Source organism: Sorex araneus, chromosome 1 (assembly GCF_027595985.1).
Source record: "Sorex araneus isolate mSorAra2 chromosome 1, mSorAra2.pri, whole genome shotgun sequence".
Lineage (NCBI taxonomy): Eukaryota > Metazoa > Chordata > Mammalia > Eulipotyphla > Soricidae > Sorex > Sorex araneus.
This window is the reverse complement of record NC_073302.1, coordinates 136,786,609-136,811,042: the sequence shown is the minus strand read 5'-3', so window position 1 is coordinate 136,811,042 and position 24,434 is coordinate 136,786,609. Positions and strand designations below refer to the sequence as shown.

Below are 24,434 nucleotides of genomic sequence, written 5' to 3'. Positions count from 1 at the left end.
CATATGGGATGCCGGGGACCGAACCCGGGTCGGCCGCGTGCCCTACCCGCTGTGCTATCGCTCCGGCCCCGAGTGTTCTATCATTGTATGACTGAAACTCAAACATGAAATCTTTGTAACTATCTCACAGTGATTCAATTAAAAAAAAAAGTGAGGCACTATGGGCTTTAGTGAATGAACAAGTTTAGAGATACTCTCATGGACAAGATGGGAAAAATAGACTGATTAACTACATTGGTGAAGAAGAACATTCCAACAAGCCTGAATAAACGGCCACACTCGAAGAAGATGCTGATATCTCTAGATGTCTCTACTGGCCTATTACATGCCTTGATTTAGTCGTTGTTTGTACTAATGACTAGATAAAGGTATAGAAATAAGTGTTACTAAATCTAAATAAGTGTTACTAAATACTAAAAAATATTAGAGAGTAAAAAAGTTATCTATACATTTTATTGAAAAGTGGTAAAGTAAAATTTTAACTCTAAGTTTTGAATTATAGAATAAAATTTTTAATAGGCTGAAATTATGAGTATGATCAAAATAAAATTCAATAGGAATAAAAACCAAGGTTAAAAACCAGCAGGTTTTAGAGATGTGTTTTACTAGCTATATTTGTGTGGCAAAACTATCTTAAGGATATGACAGATTTAACTGACTTATAGCTGACCTGACTAAGATTCATAGAGGTCATAGATGTTGTTGAGGCCCACGCAAAAAAATTTATTTTTCTGGTCACATAGATGGAAGTACAAGAATACCCAGTTTATTTTGAAGTAAGAAAAATTTCTCTAAACAAAAGGTAATTTGCAAAAATTGTCAGAGCAGTTATACAGCCAGTAGGGCACTTGCCTTGCATGCAGTTGACCTGGATTTGGTCCCTTTAGCACTACCAGGAGTAATTACTGAGTACAGAGCCAGTAATTTTTGAGTAATCCCTGAGAACTATCACGTGTGATCCTCAAACAAACAAAAATGTACAGTGTTAAAATTTAGAAGTTCCGCTCATCAAAAGCCACCATTTATACTGTTGGTGGGAGTGGTGTTAGAACATTGTATGCCTGAAATAACTATCATGAGCAATTTTGTAAATCATAGTGTCCTAATTTTTAAAAAGTCACCATCTATAACTCGAAAAGTCAAGTTACATAGTGAGATATGTCTGTTTCTTACATAGCCAAGACTCACTTTAAACAATATAAGGAATTCCTACAAGTCAGTTTAAAAACAAGACATGAGTTTTGGAGATAGTACAGTACTACGCATGTGCCCAACCCAGGTTCAATTCTTAGTACCACCAAGAGCATTGCTAGGTGGAACAGTGAGCACTACCAGGGGGGCCCATGTATTCCTGCACTGCAGGACACAAATAGCATTGCATCCTCAGGCCCTTGTGTTTAAACCACAACCAGTTTGTCAAGAATGACAAGTGGGGTGCCCAGACCTCCTGCATACCACCCCAAATCAGAGAAAGCATGAAATATAAAAGTGTGTAAAAGGTATACACCAATACTGCACAGAGGAGTACTCTGAATGGCCAAGAAACATTTGAAATTGTATATATGCTCATTTAAATTCAAGCACATGCAAACTAAAGCCACAATTCCACTCTTTTCCTACAATGAAATACTATAGAGCAACAAAACATATAAGCTTCAGCAACATAATGCATGCAGAGAAATCTGCCAAATACTAAAAAAAACAAAATGTGTAGATTCTATTTATGTAATGTCTCAAATTAAACAATGAAGTCAAAGTAAAAAGTTAAAAAGTGACTGCCTATAAAATCAACCTAGCAACTAGATCTTAGATGAAGAGAGGGTGATATCAGGAAGGGCCAGTCAGGGTGTTCTGGCTGATTCTCACCTCAGTGATTTTAAAATAAGAGCTGAGTTAATATTTTTTCATGTAAATTTTATGTGTTGCTCACTTTTCTAAGTGAATGTTGTACTTCACTTTCTAAAAGATTGGAAAAACTCAATGGTCAGGCCACAGAATCTTTGGCACAGAGCATTTCTAGCCACAAACCAGACTAGAATACTAGTAACTTTCTCATCCAGTATGTCCTCATATCTCTCAGAATACAGAATGTCAAGTTGCTTCCTGATATAAAGGACCCAGATGGGAAACTGGGAAGGAATAACTCACTACTGTCTTCTTTCTTGGAGAAAATGGAAAAAATGATTCCTAGCAATAGAAGGTGCCATGGTTTTCTTCGTTGGGGGTTCTATTAGAAACATAATGGTAGAACTTACCCACTGGGTAGCATTTACTGCTCTGAATCGAAGTACATATTTTAAAATATATGACTGAGGTGCCAGACTTGGCCTTTTCCACGTTACTCGAACTGTTCGCTTGACATTCAAAACTGGTTTCACACTCAAAATCTCAGGTGGTTCAGTTTTCACTAAATAGGAAAAGTCACACAGTTATTACAGATGCAAAAAAAGCCAAAGTTGCTAAAAACAACTATCTAAAATTAAGGGGTGGGAGGAGCTTAGTTTGGAAAAGCAAGTACATAATTTGCCATTGCTCAGTGTAACCAGCATTGGGAAGACAAATGCATAAGGAATGTGACTCAAACTGTAATTAAGTACCAAGCCTGAACTAAAGTACTGAAAAATGCTATAAGATGGGTATAATGCTACAATGTATGCAAAAGAAAAAATACTGTAGATGCCACATACTGTATCATTTCATGACAAATGTCAAACTAGTCATATACCATTGGTGATTGCAAGAGGCTGGGAAAATCGGGAATGGACTATTAATAAATATAAAGTTTCGTTTTGGAGTGATAAAATGTTCTGGAATAAGATACTGGTGGTGTCAGCACAAATTTAAGAATATAATAACTACTGAGTTTTATTTTTCAAAACAGTGAACTTTGAGGTATATAAACTTTATTTCAATAGAGCATTTTAAAAAATAAAATGCTAAATATATTTTTAAAGAACTTGAAAGGTAAGAATCAGTGAGACTTTTTTTTAAAAAATAAGAGTTTCTTTCTTCCTACATAAATGGCAGTTTCATTTTGTTTTGGTTTGGTTTTGGGGTCACATCTAGCACACCTGCTCAGGTCACACCTGCTCTGCACTCAGTAGTCACTCTTGGTGGGCTTGGGAGACCATATGGAATGCTGGGGACTGAACTTGGGGTTGGATGCATGCAAAGCAAAAGCCCTACTCACTATACTATCTTCCAGCCCTATGTAGCGATGTTTTAAAGGGAATTCCTTTGTTTATTTTAGCACAACTTATAATACAAAATGTTGTAAGATATTGGGACCAGTAAAATGCCCCTTCCCTCCCTTCCTCCCTTTTTTCCTTCTTCAATAAGAGCACAAATTATCTGTATATCCATAAACGCACCTACAATGTATTTCAGCTTAAGGTCTACTTTTTAGTTGACAAATACTTCTTTTTAAATGAGTGTTTTACCCTTTAATACAAGAATATGTAAGAATAGTAAATGATACTTACTTATGGCATCCAAATCCTCAACTATTATGTCAGATTTAATTGTTCCATCTGCATTTTGAGCTTCAACTTGAATGGAGTGATTATCCGGTGGTGTTATTGTTGGACGGAAGAAAGAGCATGAAGCAGAGTTTTTATTTCTAGAACTATTAGTCTCACAAGTCTCACTCTTTCCACGAGAACTTTGAAGGAAAAGGGATTCAACATGAGCTAAGCAGTCTAGACTATAAACACACTCGTGTATTAAGCATGCAATTGTCAGTTCCCTCTGGTTTTCTCTTGAGAAGTATATAATGTAGAATTTGGGGCCTTCCCTAAAAATTCCCTCTTTTCTTCCAAGGAAAGATGAAAGTTACCTGTTTCCTGTTGGTCTGAGATGCTTTGAGTCACACAGGCCTCACCATAGCCCTATAAATCCATCAAAAGCTGTACTCACAATGCATTTCCTATTGCTAAGAACTAATGGAAATTCAAGACTCTAAACTTGAAATCACCCATTAAGGGAAATAAAAGTCAGAGGATTGGAGCTAGAAAGATTATACAGTGGATAAGGCACCTGTCTTGCTGCAGCTAACCTGGGTTCGATTCTAGGCACTGCCTGTGGTTCCCTAAACCCCACAAGGAGTGATTTCTGAGCACAGAACCAGGAGTAAGCCCTGAGCACAGCTGGGCGTGACCTCAAAAGCAAAATAAATCAGTCAATCAGGGAATTGGTTGGGTAAACTGTGGTAGATACATAAATGGAATTAAAATTGATAACTTTGGGGGTATTCCAGGGTTGATCTCTAGCATCACATCGCACCCCCAAGAACTGACAGGAACATAAAGGTCCTGTGCACTACCAGGTATGGCCCCCAAACAAAAATAGATTTATTGCTTTTAATACACCTATATACATTTATATGAAAATATGCCCTTACTCTTGTTATTGGTGCAATAAAAAGGAGAATGAGGGGCTGGAGTGATAGCACAGCGGGTAGGGAGTTTGCCTTGCATGCAGCCGACCTGGGCTCGATTCCCAGCATCCCATATGGTCCCCCAAGCACCGCAAGGAGTAATTCCTGAGTGCATAAGCCAGGAGTAACCCCCGTGCATCGCCGGGTGTTACCCAAAAAGCCCCCAAAATAAATAAATAAAAATAAAAAGGAGAATGCTTATTATGTATTACAATAATTGTAATTATATAATAAATTCACATATGTAATTAAATAGTCTTTGAGATACGTGGAAAAGCCTTCAACAAAATGTCAAAGTTCTTAATTTGCTGGTGTGATTTGGGGGATATTTTAAAAATTTTTTATTTTGTTTTGGGGCCACACCAAGCAATGCTCAGGGCTTACTCCAGGCTCTGTGCTCAAGGATCACTTCTAGAGAGGCTCAGTTCTGAATTCATACATATCTGAACCTATGTAAAACAGAACATGTAATGCATTATACATTACATTATTCTTACATTAGAAGACTTCTAACTGAATACAGCTGGTACAAATATCTTTCACTATACTTCTAAGTAGTGACTTTCTCCCAGACTATATGGTAGCCTAAGGAAGGAGGTTATTGTCAAGCTATGTTTCTGTCCATTCTGTCCAGTGGAGTTACAGATCCTGTTCGCATGGCAGCAAATAACCAAGATGTCACTCCAGGCAATGGGTGGTTAGAGCATCACCCAAAAGCTATATTCTGAGAAGTATTTTACTACAGAGGTGACTTAAATGATGTATGCACCAGGAACTCTCTCTTCTCCACAAACTGTCAAAACACATCAGTTCCCAAACTTACTAAATTCTCTTAACAGTGTAATTCACAGCTTCGTGCTCTGAACTCCAAGTGCAGGTTAAATTTTCCTTATAATATAGGACACAAGAAATGTTTTCAGGTTTAGCTGGCAGATCTAAAAGAAAACACATACAAACATAAATTTTAGCACATAATAAATGCTGCCAACATTAAAACATTTTATGAAAATCATATGACTAAAGGCTGGAGCAACAGCACAGCGGGTAGGGCATTTGCCTTACACACAGCTGACCTGGGTTCAATTCCTCCGCCCCTCTTGGAGACCCCGGCAAACTACCAAGAGTATCTCGCCCACGTGGCAGAGCCTGACAAGCTACCTGTGGCGTATTCAATATGCCAAAAACAGTAACAACAAGTCTCACATGGAGATGTTACTGATGCTCACTCAGCAAATCTATGAGCAACGGGATGACAGTGACAGTGACATCTGACCAAGAGCTAGATATATTGGCCATTTGCTAGAATTATTAACAATGATGATCTCCTGACCAGGACCATGAAAATAATCTAACTTCATCTTTTTAATTTTTCCCTTTGAAGAGTTAGTTTCTACTTTTCAAAAAACATTTTACATTTGTATTCAAATGCAACACTTGAGAAACATTAGCCCCCAAGCACTATCAGGTATAGTAGATAGTATAAAATTTGTTTAGTTTTGGGAAAACTGTGTCAGTTCTCTCCACAACCTGCTTGTGTGAGTTAATTCTTATTACAGTCCTCCCAAAATAAACTATATATGTATATATACACACATATACATATGTGATATATACATATGTGATATACATATGTATATGTGTATATATAGTTTTTTTGGAGAGGACTGTGATATATGCATGTATATATGTATATATATTCTAACTACATGTATGTGTTACATGAAATTACTAAATCAGCTCCTGTGGAGCTATTGAGATAAGCATTGTAATTACTCTAAATAGTAGAACTTACATTGATGGAGCTATGAGTGTTGGAACATTGTGTGATTAAAACCCAATCATGAAAAACTTCGTAATGATATATCTCACTGTGATTCAATAAAACAAAAAATTAATATTAAGAAATAATAGAACGTGACCTTTTGAGCGACATAGTTCCCTATGAATGCAGGTGAAGCCATCTTGCCAAATTTGCACGTGAAAAGTCTGTATCAACACGCATACATGTCCAAACACACAATCAAGGAGGGCACAGATCCCCTGCTGTCGAACCCTGTGAGCTAGGCATCCCTTTGCTCTGGAGCTAGACATTCATTTCTCTGTCTAGAGGAAGCAGAAGAACAATCTGATCTATGAAAAACCACCTCCTGACATACCTGCCAGGCTGAACCTGCTGAGAAGTGGGAGTGTCACCCAGAGTGCCCCAGTCCACATGGTCCCTCAGCTCACAGGTAGGCTATGGAGAGCGCTGACACAGTTCTCCCCACAGAGACACACTTGCTTTTTTGCTTCTCTTCAACAACTCTATTTCCGGTGACAGATTCTGCAGGGTTAAAGGAAAAGTCTCTTTTAAAATGTAATCTATTATTTATCATCACATAGACTAAGCTGCATAATTATTCCATCCACCCATCTACATTTTTGTCTACAATTCATCGTATAATCTAAAATGCAACTATAATCAGAAAAACAAAAGTATTTGTATGACTCCAAGGCCACCCTTCAGCCAAGTCCTCCAGCCAAAGGCAACAATTCATGAACTCCTACAAGCGCTATCCCAAATAGCCATGTAGCTCCAGTCGCCCCACTTATTTCTGTAAGATAACCCTTCCTGCCAGACTTACCTCAAGGTAAGTCTTTTTCTTTTTGTAAATTTATTTTTATTGATTGAAGTTCTGTGATTTACAATACTGTTTTTGATCGCTTCTTATGCTCACAATTCTAACACCACACCCATAACCAGTGTACCCACCTCCCTTCCCCAAGGGCATCAACACCTTCTCTTTTAAGCCACAAACACACACACACACACACACACACACACACACATCAATTCAATTCTGTGGATAAGTTCTCCCACTGTGTTAAGGCTCACTTTTTCTAAGCACCTGAGTTCTCAGATGGTGCTGAACTGTCTGTCCCTCTGTGTGCCTCTCAATCCCCCAGGACCTCAGTCCATCTGCAGGAGTCACACAGAATGGCATAGAGCAACTTACCTTTTAGTAGCTCTAGATATAAAGAGCTTCTGAAGAGTAGAAGTGCTCTTATTCTTCTTTGAAGGCTTAAGACTTTTCTAGGGACAGATAAAAGTGCCAGAGATCAAACACCAGGCCTCATGCAAGCCAAGCTCCCATCCTACCACTGAACTATAGCCCTGGCATCAAGGCTGAGCACTGGAAGCAGTGCCTGGCATACAGTAGGTAGTTTATAGGATTGGAACAAAAGACTTATCTTTATTGCATCCCAGATGTGATAGTAAGATAGTCTAAGGATAAAGCAAATGTTAAAAACAACACGTCTCTTCAGAAAAAAAAAAGTAATGCTTTCATTGAACAGATATTAAAGAGTCCTCAACAAAATCATTTTAGACAAATTCAAAACGCAGCATTTTAAAAGAAAAATACAGGATATAATTTTCTCATACATAAGCCAATTAAAAGATCCAATTATATTTAAAATGCCTAAGGCAGTAAAGCAGATGGAGAACTTGGATTTATAATAACAGAAATACTATCAGGAAACAATGAGACTTGTTCCATAGCAACAGTGAACATCTGTTATTCAATAGCAATAACTCTCTCAAGAAACCATCATCGAATTAAATAAGTGTATAACCTGAAGGGAATTTTCTAAGAGGATGGGCATGTTCAGCTTAGTTCAGGCTATGTTGTAACAGGTATCAAACCCAGACATTTTTGCATATGCCCTACCGATTGTGCTATATCTCTGAGCCTTAAAGAAAACATTTTCAATTTTAAAATGAAAAATTAAAAATTTAACACTATGGGTTTTTTTGTTGTTGGTGATGGTGGCTTTTGTTTTTTTGTTTTGGCCTTTTGGGTGATAACCTGTTGGATAACATTGGGTTGCCCTTGCTCCCCCAGCAGGGAGCTTAGGCTTATTGAGCTACTCCCACAATAGTGCCCCTGAGACATACCCAATTCCGTCAGGCACTAATAATCCTATATTGCTTTTCTCTTTCCTTTATGTCATTTGCATGGCTTATTTAGCAATGTCCTTTTTTGTATAGACACAGGAAGACAGTTCATGGTATGCTTTGTAACATGGGAGTTAATTGACTCCAAAATAATATTTACTACTGGGCATCCATATTTACTTGACTTAAGCCTCAGTTGCCCTTAGTTCCCAGTATTCCAAAAGCAGGGTCCTGATGAGGGGACTGAAATGACTAGGATCTGTAAGCTACCTTGGCATTGGAAGGAGGCAAGCTAAGCGCCATAAGTATAAGTTAAGAGCATAATCATGGGACAAACTCTGTCATGACCCAAAAAAGAAGTGACTGAATAAGGATCCTGATGGGGTTAGGAAAGACTGTTGTCTGGAATATATAGCAAGATGTCCCCAGGAAGAGCCAACCTTTAAACTTACTATATCTCTTACTGTGTTCATACAAAGTGACTAGAAATATTATAAGAAGTAAATTTTACTATGATTATTTAAATGGATTACTAGCTGAGGAAAGGAGAAAGCAATACACCATGGATGGAATCCCACCCTTGAGCTGATCACCTAGTAATGTAGAGTGCTAAACTCTCAGATGACGTTTTGTCTTTGAGTTAATCTCCTGAAAGAGAGGCTTTACCTCTGCTTGTTGTTATGATAATGTTCAACCCCAACTTTTGTGTATACCACCCTTTATGATTTCTATGTAACTATGCTGTATGCGATATGAGAGGACTAGAAAGTCGATGACTAGAATGACTAGAAGGAGGATGAGAACTGAGACTTTGGGACTTTGGGACTTTGAGGACTAGATGGAGGACTAGATGATGATGCTGATGACTGGAAGTAGAGGAGTATGAGACTATGGTGAGATGATAAAGAATAGAACGAAGCAGAGGACTTTGAGGTCTATGAGGAGACTAGAATGATGGAAGTATAGTGACTAGGACTATGACCAAAACTATGACTATAGGGGCTGGAGCAATAGCACAGCGGGTAGGGCGTTTGCCTTGCATGCGGCCGACCCGGGTTTGATTCCCAGCATCCCATATGGTCCCCTGAGCACCGCCAGGGGTAATTCCTGAGTGCAGAACCAGGAGTAACCCCTATGCATCGCCAGGTGTGACCCAAAAAGCAATAAATAAATAAATATGTATAAATATATTTATTTTTAACGATGACTATGATTATGCTGTGAGGGTGAGATCAGATTACATGGGGGAGGAGCGAGAAATAAACTGTCTGCCAACCAGCCTGGATCCCAGTTTCTCCGTTCTCTTGGTCCTTCATCCATCCACCATCACTGCTGTGGGCCAGCCAGGGGAATGTTTCTCGGATACCTAACACTCAAGTACCTCCCTCTCATCTCCCCCCACACGTGCCCACCAAATTTTCTATTTGAAACTCACAATTACCAACAATGCTCAGGGGGTATTCATGGTTCTGCACTCAGAAATTACTTCTGGCTATGCATGAAGTAACCATATGGGATGCCAGGGATCGAACTCAGATTGGCTTCCTGCAAGACAAACACCTTCCCTGCTGTACTAGCACTCCAGCCCCAATGTTATGGTATTTTAATGTCTACTTAAACTAATGTGTTAATTTTCTCTATCTCTTGTTCAGCTCAGCCATTAGTCTTAGTTCATGTTATTTACAAGCCCCAAATATATTAAGAGGGAGAGCCATGAAAACACCGACTGTTTTTCTCAGTAATTAATTAAATGGAGATTAATGGATGCTAAAGGAAAACTTGTCAGTTTGACATGAGATTTTGTTTTAAAAATATAATCAATATCAAATGTCAAATAAAATATTAATATATATCATTGTTCAGCTAATGATAGTTATTGCTAATGATCCCTTTACAATAAGAATACTCACATATTGTGAAATGAAAGCAAAATGTTTTTTTTAATTTAAATCAATGAAAGCATTTATTACAAGCAGATTCCCTTTCCCATACTAAATTAAAAACATGGGGAGCAGGTTAAGTTTCCTTCCTTGCCCCAACAGTGTCTCAGCAGCTAAAAACCTCCAGAATCCACCCACCACCATGCTCATGGCCACTCTCCACAGGCTCAAATGAGCTTCATCCATGAGGGAATCTTCAGAAAAATCCAGAGCAGGAATAGGCCCCCTCCCCCATCTTCTAAGTTTTCCAGTAGTTAGGCAGTCACACCCACAAATTACCCCTGGTGCCATATAATCTCATCAATAGCCATTATCCAGAGACTCAGAAAAGCTCCTGGAAGAAAGCAACATAGGCTTCATCCATGAGTGGCTGTGGAGCTGGAACTAGAAAATCCTATTATAATAATAGGATTATTATAAATTTTAAGAGTACCTGGAGTGTCCGGCCACATTTGCAGCCACATGACCTCTCATACTCTACTCCACTGATGTACCAAGCTTTGGGACACACAGTTTGGGAATTGGGGTAGAAACATTCGAAATATTGTGGTGGGACTGGTGTTTTAATATTATATGTAATGAATTGTTGTGAACAACTTTAAAAATAAAATTTAGGGGGAAAAACATAACCTCCAAAGGAAAAGGACAAAAGTATCCCAGGACTTTAAATAATCAAGAAAGGCCATTCATAATCTGAATGGAGAAGGAAAAACAGTAACCCAAATCAGTCAGAAAAACTGACAACCCAAAAGCTGTCAACATTTTACAGCTTTTAATGAACCACATCAAACTGCACTATTAATGTGTTTCTCCATGAACATTTTGTGAAATTGAGACAACTCTGTATATTATTGACAAATATTTTATCTTTGTTCTGGTCATCCACAGCCTTTGCAGTTCTTCAATACATCATTGGCATACCTTCTTTTAACTTTAAACTAGTCAGAGGCTGGGACAGGCCAGTGAGACTGAGGAGAGGGTAGTGCTAATATTTTTTTTTTCCATATGAATCCTTTCTTCTTCAGTTTTTGTTCTTTCTTAGCCTGCTTTTCAACCCTATATTAATTTTTTCCAGTTCTACAAGAAGAGAGGAACTCTCTTTTTATTTCAGGGAAAAGACCTTTATTATGTCCCACTCAGATTCACCTCTCCCACCCACTAGAACCCAGATACAAGGAAGTGCTGGTTAGTGCTCCCCAGAGCTCCGTGAGTCCATCAGGCGAGGTCCAGCCTACTCAGCCGGGCAGAGGGAGGTGAGCACAATGTCATGCCAGGCACTGCAGCTGCCCCTGCTTCCGCTGGTCCAGAGCTGGCATCAGAGTCCAGAAAGGCACCGAGTGGGCAGAACGCGTGTCCACAGAGGACAGCATATTGCCCCAAACAAGTCTCCAAGTCATGGTCACCCAGTGGCCTGGGTTCCAGCTCCGGTAGCCATGCCACCTCCTCACTTCCCTCCCTGCTAGATGGGGGCTCTGGGCAGCCTGGGGAGGAAGTTGGGCCCAAGCAGCCCAGCTGGTGTCTGCCAAGGGCACCTGCTCCTGCCCATGTCCAGAGGGCCTGGGCCAGGCAGGTTTTGCCTGTGGAAGTCAAGGTTCCTAACCTCTTCACAACCTCTTCAGGGCCGTCCTGAGTGTTTTGTCTGTATTTTATCTTTGCATGAGCAGGTCTCTACTTAAACACAAGAGCTTGAGTTGGCTCCAATCATCTTTGCCTCTCCCTCTCCCACCTCTGGCTGGTCCAAACACTGGGCCCAGCCGCTCTAGTCATCCTTGAGGCTCTGTCCGCCACCCGACCCCGGTCATCCTTCCCTGTCCCCCTCTGACAGGAGGCCTGAGCGCCGCCTGCTGCTGTCCTCTGTGGCGCACGTTGGTGGAATCGCGATGCAGCAGCCTCCACCTCTCAGACAGACGCCGTGATGACGTCCAGCTTCCCAGGAACCCCTGTGCCGGCCCAAGACCCGGAAGCAAACCCCATGCCCCTTGGCAGCGACCAATCAAAAACCGAATTTTTAATGAGCTGTCTTAAGTAATATCCAGAAACAAAGCGTGAAAAGTCGTTGAAGAGTGAGGAACCTAGAGGCTGAGATGACCTGAGCTCTAGCTCTGGCTCTCTCACAAATTAGTTGGTGGCCTCAGATATTCCCTTATTCATTCTACAGAGTGCCAGCCACACATAGACATAAAAGACAAGGCCATGCTTACATTCATTCAATGAATATTTTATAGGTGAGGGGTTGGGCCACACCTAGTGGTGCTTGGGGAATCAAACATGGACATCCCACAGTCAAAGCATTCACCCAATCATTCAGTCTTTTTATTTTTTATTATTTATTTATTTTTAATAATGTAGGAATACTTTTTATTCAGCCATTGATTAAGTTGATTGAATTGGGCATGAACTCCACATTACTTTTTCCTTTTTTATTCAGAATGTTCATTTTATTTTATGATTTTGTTATTATTTCCCCCAACCCCCCTTTTTAAAAAAAATTTTTATTAGTGAATCACTGTGAGGTACAGTATAGATTTACATATTTTTCCCCACCCCTTTTTTGATTGACCGTGAGATACAGTTACAAGGCTTTCGTGTTTTTTTCTGCTTTTTAATTGAATCACCATGAAGAAAGTTATAAAGCTTTCAGGTTTAAGTCTCAGTCATATAATGATCAAATCCCCATCCCTTCACCAGTGGACGTATTCCACCACCAAGAACCCCGATATACCCCCTCCTACACACCCCCACACCTGAGCGGCTAATGATCTTCACTTTACTCTCCCTATACTTTGAGTACATTCAATATTTCAACAGAGGACTCACTATTATTATTCAGAATTTTCCCCCAACAATCAAACCTGCTGAAAAGGCATCATTTGATAATTTGTTTTCCATTGCTGAGAGTGAAGAATATATGAGATTTTAGGTTTCTGATATTTTAGTAATTAAGTCCAGAGAGATTTCTGCCAGAAGTCACCAAAAGAAAGACAAGGCCAAGAGAGAAAAACCTTTCCCCTCCCCGGGTGGCCTGGGGTTGTAGCTCAGTTCACAGTCTAGATGCACTTCTGTAAGAAGCTGCTGGGTGCCATAAGTGATTAGTAGCCTCCAGGAGCAGAGGAGCCATTTCATGTGTGTCGCCACTCCGGTTCTCGTCTGGGCAGGGAGCGCACCAGTAATACTCCCCCTTCTCGAGATCTCCTGTGAGCCACATCACTGCTATCTCATATCTCTAGTTAATGGGGTCTGGAAGATGGCGATCGCCATGTGGGCGCTGCTGTCACCCCCACTGCCACTGCCACTGCCACTCCCATAGAAAGAAGAAGCCAGGAGAAATAAAAACATTCCCCTCCCTAGGTGCAAGGCTTTCATTTTGAGCTTATTTCATACAAACATCAAACACCCGTCACTTCATTAGTGCACATTTTCCACCACCAAAATCCTCAGTATTGCCCTACTCCCATCCACTCCAATCCTTCTCCTGCCTATGTAGGGGACAGTTTCCCCCATACTCTCTCTCAACTTTGGTTACATTTGATATTTCGATACCAGTCTCACCACCACTCAAACATGCCGAAAAGGCAATGCTAGGTGATTTGTTTTGTATTGGTTTTTAATGGATAGACCATAATGTCCAGGAAATTCTGTGTCATTCTCTTCCGGGAGCTTTCATTTAGTCTCTGGGTCTTGGCTTTTGATGAGATTACATGGCGCCGGGGGCGATTTGTGGGTGTGACTGCCAAGCTACTGGAAAACTGGGGAGCTCAGGGGAGGAGGCCCAGTCCAGATCTAAGCAGACTTGGAGATCTCAGTCATGGGTTCCCATGTACCTGGGTTTTCCAGTCGGTCTGCTCTCCAGTGAGGTTCATCCTGTCTTGAGTGAGGCTTGTCGGTTTTCTAAGCACGTGGAGAGTGGCCTTGGGCATGGTGGTGATTGGGTTCTGGATGTTCTCGGCTGCTGGGGCTCTGCTTGGGATGGGGAGAGCGACTCAACCCGCCCCCCTTGAGGTGTCCCAGTGAGGACAGTCTGGTGCGGGGTCAGGACATTCTGCAGCGCTCTCTTCCGGGAGCTTTAGTTTTTAGTCTCTGAGTCTTGGCCGTTGATGGCATTACATGGCACCGGGGGCAGTCTATGGGTGTGACTGTTAAGCACTGGAAAACTGGGGAGCTGGGGGGAAGAGGCCCAGTCCCAATCCAAGCGGGCTTGGAGATCTCAGTCACGGGTTCCTGCATACCTGGTTTTTCCAGCTGGTCCACTCTCCAGTGAGGCTAACCCCTTCTTGAGTGAAGCTTGTCCCCTCTTGGGAGAGGTTGTCCAAGCGTGTGGAGAGTGGTTGTGATCGTGGTGGCACTTGGGTTCTGGAGGTTTTCAGCTGCCGGGGCCCATTTGGGTTGGGAAGGTTGACTCAACCTTCCCTCCTCCGAGGTGCCCCAGTGAGAACAGTCTGGTGCAGGGTCAGGACATTCTGTGGCGCTTTCTTCTGGGAGCTTTAGTTTATAGTCTCTGGGTGTTGGCCGTTGATGACATTGCATGGTGCTGGGTGAAGTCTATGGGTGTGATGGTCAAGCTACTGGGAAACGGGGGGGCGGGGGGCCTGCGGGGAGGCCCAGTCCTGATCCAAGTGGGCCTGGAGATCTGTCACGGGTTCCCCCCCACCTCTGCTACAGGCCCTAAATGCGTCTTTTGATCTCTTTTGAGATTTATGGGTCTCTGAAATAAGGTGTTTTGTTTTGTTTTGTTTTGTTTTATGGGTCTCCGAAATAAAAATCAGAGAGTCTCTTGCCTGCACTCCTGGCTGTCTTCCCCGGGGCCCCTCAGAGGGGATGGGCTCCAGCTTCCCTCCCCGCCCTGAGCAGAGCTCCCGGCGGCCGAACACCACCGGAAACTAGCCACAGCCATGCTCAAGGCCCCTCTCCACATGTTCGGACAAGCCTCACGCATGAAGGTACCGGCAGAAGAACCCAGGTGTTAAAAAAAAAAGAAGAAGAAGAACCCAGGTGTGTGTAATCCCATCAATGGCCAACATCCAGAGACTTAAAAGCAAGCTCCCAGAAGTGCGTGGCCACTTATAACCTACTTCTCCCTCTGGGAGAAACCAGCAAGCTACTGAGTTTCCTGCCCACATGGGACAGCCTTGCAAGCTTCCCATGGTGTATTCATATGCTAAAGCCAGTAACAAGCTGGATCTCATTCCCCGACCCTGAAAGAGCTTCCACTGCGGCATCGTTGGGAAGGCTGAGTGGAGAGAGGCTTCTAAAATCTCAGGGATAGCTCAAATGGAGAAGTTACTGAGCCCACTAGAAAAATTGACGATCAACGGGATTTCGTGATTCGTGAAATAGGGTCAATAAGTGAACTTATATAGCTGAGCCAGAGGTGGTTTGTGGGCTTGCTCCCACATACCTAACTTTTGGTTATTTAATTTATTGGTAAACTTGGCCCCAAGTTGTTGGGGTCTGGCCAAAGACATATCAGCAATTTTGGGGTATCTGGACGACTGAAAGCACCATGAGGCTGCTGATGCATTCACCCCGCAGATATAGGTTGACCTGCTGGTGGCACCATAACTCTTTCATTCAATCTTCTTTAGATATTTTCCCAGTCCCTTATTGTGTGAGAGTTTTTTTGGGGGGAGGGTGGTCTCCCAAAGTGATGTTCAGGAGGCCTGCAAGCCAGAACCTGAGGATGTGATGCTGTTCTGTCTCTGGGATGGCAGGGACATCCAGGGGCTCTAAGGAAATTCCTGAAGGAGTATAGTACCAGGGATTAACTCCAGATTAGATGCATGATATGCACCCTAATTTCTGTGCTATCTCCTAGGCCCTCATTCTGCGATTTTTAACAAGACAGGTGTAAGAAGATGGAGGGGATACAGAAGTGTGTGTGTGTTTGTGTGTGTGTGTGCCTGTGATTTTTAAAATTTTTTTAAATAAATTTATTTATTGAATCACCGTGAGAGCAGTTACAAAGCTTTCAGTCATACAATGATGAAACACACGTCCCTTCACCAGTGCACATTTTCCACCACCAAAAACCCCAGTATACCTCCCATCCCACACCATCCCCCTACCTGTATGGCAGATGATTTCCACATTACTCTCTCTCTACTTTGATTTCATTCAATATTTCGACACCAGACCCACTGTTATTATTTGGGATTTTCCCCCAACACTTAGATCTGCTGAAAAGGCAACATTAGACAATTTGTTTTCTAATGTGATTGTAAATTATATTGTGATTGTGAATCTATACTGATTGTGAATAGCATATGATGTTGCATGACTGCGGTAAGGGCCACACAATTTTGGAATTCTGAAATTTTAATAATTAAATCTGGAGGGATTTCTACCAAAAGTCGCTGGGTTCTGAGATTTGTTTCTGAGTCTCTGGGATCACAGCCGTTAAGCAGCTTGATCGTTAGCCAAAGGGGCCATTCATGGGCAGCGACTTGGGGTCTTATTGGGGTGGGGGAGGAAAGAGCCGGCTCCACCCCCATCCCATGAGGCCCCGCCTGACTCATCATTGCAGGCCCGTACCTGGTTGTCCATTGGCCTCTGGAAAATGGCGGCCACTGACTCACCAGGAGGAACCATCAGAGGGACAGCACCATTTCCCACCTGGGGTGGCCCAGGGCTAGTAATCTAATGCGAAGTCTGGACAATTTCTGCCAAAATCCACTCGGTTCTGAGATTTGTTTCTGAGTCTCTGGAATCATGGCTTAACCCGCTTAAGCCAAAGGGTCCGTTGGTGGTCAGCGACTCCTTTTATTTATTTTTAAAGGCTCAACGAATGCTAGTTTATTGAGCACAAATTCATATTATTTTAATAATATTTTAAAATTAAAATATTTAGCTTTGTAGGAAATTGTTGTTTTTAATTTTTTTATTTTACTTATTTTTAGATCGACTGGATCGATACACAGCAAGTAGGGTGTTTGCCTTGCACACAGCTGACCTGGGTTTGATTCCTCTGTCCCTCTCAGAGAGCCCAGCAAAATACCTAGAATATCCCGCCCGCACGGTAGAGCCTGGCAAGCTACCTGTGGCGTATTAGATATGCCAAAAACAAACAGTAACAACAAGTCTCACAATGGAGACGTTACTGGTGCCCGCTTGAGCAAATCAATGAACAACGGGATGACAGTGCTACAGTGCTACTTATTTTTAGAAGTGTGTGTATGTGTGTGTGTGTTTAACTACTGTATCTTATACAGCAGTTAGGGTGCTTACTTTGCACTGGTGTCCGCAGGTTGATCCTCAGACCCCAAATAGTCCTGAGAACCCACCAGGAGTGGTCCCTGACTGCAGAGCCAGGAGGAAGTCCTACGCACAGACGGGGGTGGCCCCAAACAAAAACAAATTAAAAAATTCAGAGTTACTAATCTACTGTTACTGATATTTCTGTGTCATATTCCTCAAATGGGTTTGAGCAGAAAAGGGGGATGAGAACCATGAATCCACTTGCATTAAAAATAAAAATATCACATGGCAAGTGCTGAAGTGATAATAGTTTAAGCAGAAAACAGAATATCTAGGGAGAGGAGGGAGCAAAGATAGTAAAAGGCTGTGATGGTGATGCCCTCATTTCAAAGCCAGCCTCTCCCCCACAGCCTTTCTCTTTACCACACACACCAGAGAATCATCTCACAGTAATTACCAGTTGGTAGTAAAATCCAGTTGCCCGTAGGAGTAAATCAAGAATGTTTGGATAACCCCTTGGCATCTATTTCAAGAATACAAAAACATTAATTAAAAAAGATATTTGCGAGGCTGAAGAGATAGTACAGAGGTTTAAGGCCTTGCCTTGTATGCAGACCACCAAAGTTCAATTCTTGGCATTACATATGGTCCCTGAAAATCACCATGAGTGAGCCTTCAGCACTGCAAGGTGTGCCCCAGTCCTCAAAAAAATAATTGCATGCCTAAATTCACTGCACTGCTGTTTATAATAGCAAAGATCTGAAAAACAATCAAAATGCCCAACAACAAATGAGTAAATAACTTGTAATATGGACTCAACTATCAAAAAAAAAGTCCTGCTCTTTACTACATGTGATCGGAACTACAGGGTATCATGTTAGATGAAATAAGATAGAGTGAGGACAAATGCCAGATGATCTCATTCATATGATGTAATTAAAGAAATAAAGTAAGGGATGGACAATGGCCCATGAAACACACTTTTGGACTCTTAAAACAAAAACGAGGTTACCAAGTGGGGATTATTGTGTAGGGAGGCACAGAACAGAAAGAGAGTGACATAGGATGGTAGTGGAGAGTCTTGAGGTACAGTAATTTTATACAGAAAAGTACAAATGTTAACCCTATTGAAACCCATGCTATCCCAGTAGTATTTTTTTTTAAAGAGCATATGGGTATGTGTGCAATTAAGAGTTTGAGTTTACTTCAAACTCTAGGCAAGAAGGATTAGGTATGATCTCAGACAGATCTGAAACGTCTTTATCCTTTCCTTGCTGGAATCTATTCAACTGATTATATCTTAATTGAAATGAGACAGATTTTTAAAAGGTCATGTTATCTCTGAATGTAAAATGTTGATAGTTTAAAGAGAAAGACGCTATAAATGTTTCTCCAGTTACATCTATGGCAGGAAAATCTAAATTTTCTGGCTTAGGGGTGATATAACCTAGAGCAGAGCATCATAAGACTTCACCACGTATTTGAGGAAAGAAACTTAAAAATTCCTCCAAATGCTCATATTTTATGAAGCATCTTTAGATGACTGATTTAGTGGAAAGGGAGCCCCCTAAATGAACAAGGGCTGTGAAACTTCTCATTTTTTGGAAAGGTAGCTCAAGCAGAATTGATAAATTGTAAATTAAATAAATGTCCCTCATCTGAATAATCTGGGATACAACAAGATTCAGATTCAAGATTCTCTATACTCTATAGGAAATAGAGTATGTCATGCTGTTGAGGAGAACCCACCAACCATTCCCTTCATTTTCCAGGCCATCAGCCCTAACTTTTAAAATGCCACTTCTGTGCTGGAGTGATAGTACAGTGGATAGGGTGCTTTCTCTACATGCAGCTGATCGGGATTTGATCTCCAGCATCCCATGTGGTCCCCAAGAACCACTAGAAATGAACCCTGAGTTCAGAGTCAGGAGTAAGCCCTGAGAATCTTTGGGTGTGGCCCAAAAGCCTAAAAAATAAAATGCTGCTGCTTTGAACAACTAAGTCTTAAGAGTATGATTCTTAGAAATGGAGTTTCATGTTAATGGGATTTCATTTGAATATGGCGTTTAGTGGAGCCCTAGAATTAATTTTCCAATAGCACTGTCAATTCCATGCTGGGCTGAGAGACTCAGAATGAGCAATGATGTCTCTTAAGTCAACGATAGTGTCTTCTCTTTATCTTTTATTTTTGTTATTGGGGCTCACCTGGCTATGCTCAGGCTTACTCCTGGTTCTGCACTCAGGGATAACTCCTGGCAGGAATCAAGGAACCATATGGGATGCTGGGAATGGAAGCTGGGTCAGCCATGTGGAAGATGTGCTGTACTACCTCTCTAGCCACTCATATTTTTCTCTTTGCTTTGAGGCCACACCCAGTTGTGCTCAGGGCTTAATCCTAGGTCTTTAGGCCAAGCCTCACCCACAAGTGAACCTCCAGAAAAATCCAGGCATGCGAGACTTTGTGACTGAGAACACTGGGTTCAACAGGATGAGGAACGGAGATCCTTCACCCATACCCCCATCTCCATCGAATCAGCAGCCACACCCATAAGCTGCCTCCGACTGGCACCTGATAACCTCATCTCTGGCCACCATCCAGCTCACATGTCCTTATCTCCGGGGACGCTCACCATGCCACTGGACCCTACGCCACTGTTTCACTTGGGGTGCCCTGGAGGGGAGCGGGTGAGACCCCCTCCTGCCCCAAGGGACCCAGCCTGGGCAGCCGAAAACTCCAGAACCCAGCCACCACCATGCTGACGGCTGCTCTCCACACACTTAGGCCAAGCCTCACCCATGAGTGAATCTACTCCTGGACCATGCAACTGCATTTGTGACCAGGTAATACGTCAAACCACACACCCTATCCATACTCCAATATTACTGCACCACATTTGATAGGGTTCAAAGTAGGAGGCAGCCAATTTTAGAGGGAAATATATTTATTTTTAGATATATTTGTGTATCAGTTTTCCCTCTTGAAGAACCTGGCAAGCTCCTCGTGGCATATTCATATGCCAAAGGTGGTGGGATTGGTGTCTGAATATTAAATGTAATGAAATATTGTGAATTACTTTATAAAATAAAAAAATTTTCAAGAAATCTTAGGTATATGCTCATGGATCATTCCTGGCAATACTTCTGGGATCATATGAGGGAAGTGCCTTACTCTCTGCAGTGTCTCTCTGGCTCATGTGATCTCTTTTCTCTTTGAAGATATTAACCTGTATTACTGACTACATAATAGTATTACTACAATTCTGAGCCAAGAGTGAAAAAAATCCCAGCACAACATTTTATCATCTTAAATTACCCTTGTCTCCTCATTACCTATCTCACAATATCACAGAACCAATGCAAAAGTGATAGTGTGGCTCCCTCCCTCCCTCCCACACACCACAGTGGACCCTTTGGCAATTTAGTTTCCATTCAAGGCTAATTCTAGATGCTAAATTTTATCTGATTTTGCTTGTACAATATATGAAATTAGGTGATCTTCCTAGGTCTGACCTTTTTTCATTTATCCATTTACACACTTACTCAATGAATGTATTTTGATGCCCATGCTTGCCAGGCACTACGCACTGTGTGGGATTTGGGTTTTGTTATTTAGTTTTGTTTTGGGGTACATCCCAAGCAGTGTTTGGGGATCAGTGGTCACTCCTACCAATACTCAGCCCAGCTGTGCAGAGCAGATGGCTCAGTGCTTGAGTCAGGGGATTAAGTAACACTCAAGTCCGATAGTGCTAAAGGCTACCAGGGCCACATCTATTGGTGCTCAGAGACAGTGCTCAGGGACTGAACTCAGATCTTCTGCTTGCTAGGTATGCCTTCCAGACCCCCTGGGGCTATCTCTCTGCCCCCCCCCCAGAAATGAGTTTTTAAAGAAGAGGCAAAAATGAGTAAGTTTCTAGGAATAGTACATCGTTATAAATTTAAGAATCTGTATACAATAGCACAGGGAGGAAGGAAGCGAGCATCAAATCATTTTTCATTCCATCCTTCCAAATTCCTTACAGGTCAGTGAGAGTGAGCTTGTATTTTCATTTTTATTAAGTAGAAAGGTTCTAATTGCATGAGGGTAAAACAAGCACGAAAATGAGTGAATCTGTAACTATACCCTCACTGTGACTCACTAATAAAAAAAAATCAATAAATTTTAAAAAAAAGTAGAAAGGTTCTTGTTCCCTCCCAAATATATTAGGCTGCAAAAATATAATAATAATAGTAGTAACAATGACCTTATATTTACTTGGAGATAAATTATTTAATTTTGTCCTATCACCAATAAAAACCTATTATTTTCACATTATCAAATATTGACAACTAGTCTAATATATCCTAATCATACCCTTTCTTTTTCAGTTAGGAAATAGATTACTACCTTGGCCAAGATAAGATTAAGAGCAATCAGATAAGGTGACTCTACACAAAGACCATATTGAGAAGGCAAGTGAAACTAACAAAAACACAACCAAAAGGTCATAGTGAGAGGCTAAAAGAGCTAATTTCTTTAGTTTATCTTGTCCTGATAAAAATCCCTATAGGACAGTTATTATTTTCTCTCAGAGATAAAAAATGGACCCAGTGATATTACATAACAAGTCCAACAATCACATAGTTGAAAGTGGCATAGTTGTGATTCAAATCCAAGACTGCCTACGTTCTCTCCACTAAAATCGAGCTTTCTATAATTCCCTCGTCTGCAGCCCCAACACAAAATATCAATACATGCATGTTTTTCCTGCCTCTCCATGGTTTGCTTTTATCTAACCTAGAGTTGCCATCATGATAAATCCATTACAAATTCTTTTTCACAGCCTCTGACCGTCATGGTTTAAAATAGGAGCTATCAAAGATGAGATTTTCTGTAAATATCAACAAAGGGAAAAGGGGTACTATGGTAGATTCTGCCCCGTAATTTTACAGATACCAACAGAAAAGAAAGACAAGTCCATCATGGAAAAGGAGGCCTTGTTTGCAGGCATATGGATTACCAGACGATTCTGAGCGGAACACTTACCTCCCTGCAGCAGATGGAGGCCAGAAGATACCAGTGCCTCAAAGTGACTGCTTCTTAGGGCTGAATTTCCCACAGCACCAGGCAGAATGGGGAGCAGGACTGGGACATATCCACAGAGACATGTGTAAATACGTCATTTTGGGCTGTCCAGACTTCTTCTTAGCTTTTAAGCCCTACCCATGGCAGGGAGTCACTTAGGCCAGGAAGAGGAGTGCATTATGGTAACATAGAAAGCAAACATTAGCTTCTATGAGAACACTCAGCTTTACAGGAAAGTGCCATCGGAACCACTCAAAAGAATGAAGAAACTCCAAATTTTCTATTCAGTAAGTGCTTACAAAAGTGGTCATGGATAAAATGCTGTTGTTTAATTTTAAAAGAAAAAGAAGCAATTGTATACTTATCTCTAAAGGAAAGATAGAAAGTATTGGAAGGTAACTTGGAAAAGTTGTATTTCTCATTTGTGTCCAAAGGAAAACATACTGAACAGAAAGGAAAAAGCCCACCTGAGCTACTTTAGCACATTGTATAATCAATGTGATTATTAATATATGGTACTTCTACTATGTGTTAAGGATAGAACTTTTTTATTGTTTCGGGATCAATCCTGGGCTTACTCCTTGCTCTGTGTTTAAGGATCAATCCTGGAAGGGCTTGGAAGACCTTACAGTGCCAGGAATTGAACTGCACGCAGTCCACATGCAAGACAAGTGACTTACCCTCCCCCCACTGCCACTACCATCCCCTTTTTGGCCCCTAAGAACTACTTTGTTTTAATTGAATCACCATGAGATATACAGGTTCGTGATTGGGTTTCAGTCATACAGTATTCCAACACCTGTCCCCTCACAGGTGTACATTTCACAACACCAATGTCCCCCATTTCCCTGCCGCCCCAACCCTCTACCACAGCATGCCTCTATGGCAGGCACTTTTCCCCTTCCTCTCTCCCTACCTCTTCCCTCCCACCTCTTTTGACATTATAGTTTGCACTATAGGTATTGAAAGGCAATCATCTTAAGGACTATTTTAAAAGAGAAGACTCTCTTATTTTACCTTAAGAGGAAACATCTACCCATCACTTCCTGGGCGCAGTGACAAAGCCAATGGGGAAAGGAGGTGGATATTGAAGCAAACCCTGGGAATGACTCTATCATCTTAGAAAAAAGGAACATGAAAGGGATGATGGCTACTAAAATTCCCACATGGGATTCTCCTTGAAAAAGAGCTAGAAAAATCAAGCCTTAGAGAAGAAACTTGTCATATGGCCTAAATCTTTCACCATCACGACCACCAAGGATCAAACTCAAGGCTTCATGTACGCAAGACATGAGCTTTGCTAAGAAGCCACATTGCCAAAGAGGGAGAAGTTTCTTGATACCAGCACCACATAGTCCCCTAAGCCCCACCAGGAATAAGTGAGCACAGAGTCTCATGTAAGCCCTGAGTATCATCAGGGAGGAGAGAAAGAGAGAATTGGAAAATGAAAAGTGAATCAATTGGTAACTGAACTGGTAAAGAGGAGAAAACAAGCTTAAATCTAGACATGTTTAAAAGGAATGCCATCAAGAAGCAAGCATTATGGAGTCAGGAATGTGTGATCCCCCCCCCCCATTTCCCTGTACTTCCAGTAGCCTGACAGTCACGACCATGAACTGCCTCTGGTGCCATATAAGCTCATTAATGGCCACGATCCAGAGACTCACAAATAAATCTCAGAAGAGAGAGAGCAATATGTCACAGAGATGCCTCTGCACCCCAAAGTCACCATCCAGCCAAAAATTTAATTATAGCTGTATCATCCCATTTAAAATCTTAGAATTCCTGGAACAATTGACTGCATTCTCGGCTGTGTGACATCTCGTATTCTATACAAGAGCTTAATGCCTCAAGGTGATACAACAATCT

The 24,434-nt window shown here is 41.5% G+C and overlaps 1 protein-coding gene across 1 annotated transcript in view; it reads right to left on the bottom strand.

Moving 5' to 3' along the window:
• Positions 1-6,658, bottom strand: part of IL31RA (interleukin 31 receptor A) — a 43,142-nt gene extending 36,484 nt beyond the window's left edge. Inside the window, exons 1-4 of the mRNA XM_012932713.2 lie at positions 6,592-6,658; positions 5,259-5,370; positions 3,483-3,661; positions 2,256-2,407 (exon numbers count right to left, since the gene is read on the bottom strand). Of these exons, the coding sequence (XP_012788167.2) occupies positions 2,256-2,407; positions 3,483-3,661; positions 5,259-5,370; positions 6,592-6,649 (501 nt within the window). The 5' untranslated portion in view covers positions 6,650-6,658. The remainder of the gene's footprint in view (positions 1-2,255; positions 2,408-3,482; positions 3,662-5,258; positions 5,371-6,591) is intronic.
• Positions 6,659-24,434: the final 17,776 nt, after the last annotated feature.